At 34.6% G+C, this 974-nt stretch overlaps 1 protein-coding gene across 1 annotated transcript in view; it reads left to right on the forward strand.

The window, feature by feature from the left end:
• Nucleotides 1-624: 624 nt before the first annotated feature.
• The window catches only part of LOC106324551 (prostatic spermine-binding protein-like), a 2,245-nt gene continuing 1,895 nt past the window's right edge, over nucleotides 625-974 (forward strand). Inside the window, exon 1 of the mRNA XM_013762502.1 lies at nucleotides 625-961. Within this exon, the coding sequence (XP_013617956.1) occupies nucleotides 625-961 (337 nt within the window). The remainder of the gene's footprint in view (nucleotides 962-974) is intronic.

Raw genomic sequence — 974 nt, forward strand, 5'->3', positions numbered from 1 at the left:
ACAGGACTATTTTGTATATTTATGCTAATTTTTCACTGTTTTAAAGCAAAATAATACATTACAATATTGGTAGATGATATTGTGGGTTGTATAATACCTTTTTGGTCAGTCAAAAGGGTTAAATCAACAAAAGTGAAAATTTATAGAAACTACTGGAATTACTAGTACTACTAAGGTAAAACATGTATTACTTGTATTACTTGTATTACTAAATCGAATATGTACCAAAGATCTTGAACAACTTAGATTCCTTAAACGGTTAACTAATCATAATTTTTGTTTCAGGTAATCTATGGTCTCTCCTATTACAATCATATGTTTTGATCATGGAGGAAGTTACATCAAAGATGGGGGTGAGAGAAGATGGATCTCGGGAGAAGATGAAATTCACACTCTAGTGATGAAGACAGCTGTGGAAGAGATTACGTATTCTGAATTGGTTGAGAGCATATTCAGAAAGATTAAGGAAATGGAGATGGGATGGTGAAGATTAGCTACTTTCCAATGGTATTGTATTTGAACAAGTCATCATATATTTGGTGTGATGAAGACGTTTTGGGCTATCTCATGCAAGTAAATCATGATAAATGTAGAAGTGTTTTACATGTGGAGATCATCAGCGACATGGATGATACATATGGTGATCCTTCACTTTCAGGAGATGATGATGAAACTGATGATAGCTATGTTGGTCTTTCTGATGGAGATGATGATGAAACTGATGATAGCTATGTTGGTCTTTCTGATGGAGATGATGATGAAACTGATGATAGCTATGTTGGTCTTTCTGATGGAGATGATGATGAAACTGATGATAGCTATGTTGGTCTTTCTGATGGAGATGATGATGAAACTGATGATAGCTATGTTGGTCTTTCTGATGGAGATGATGATGAAACTGATGATAGCTATGTTGGTCTTTCTGATGGAGATGATGATGAAACTGATGATAGCTATGTTGGTCTTTCTGATGG

The sequence above is a fragment of the Brassica oleracea genome, chromosome C2, assembly GCF_000695525.1.
Source record: "Brassica oleracea var. oleracea cultivar TO1000 chromosome C2, BOL, whole genome shotgun sequence".
In the NCBI taxonomy this organism is placed as follows: Eukaryota; Viridiplantae; Streptophyta; class Magnoliopsida; order Brassicales; family Brassicaceae; genus Brassica; species Brassica oleracea.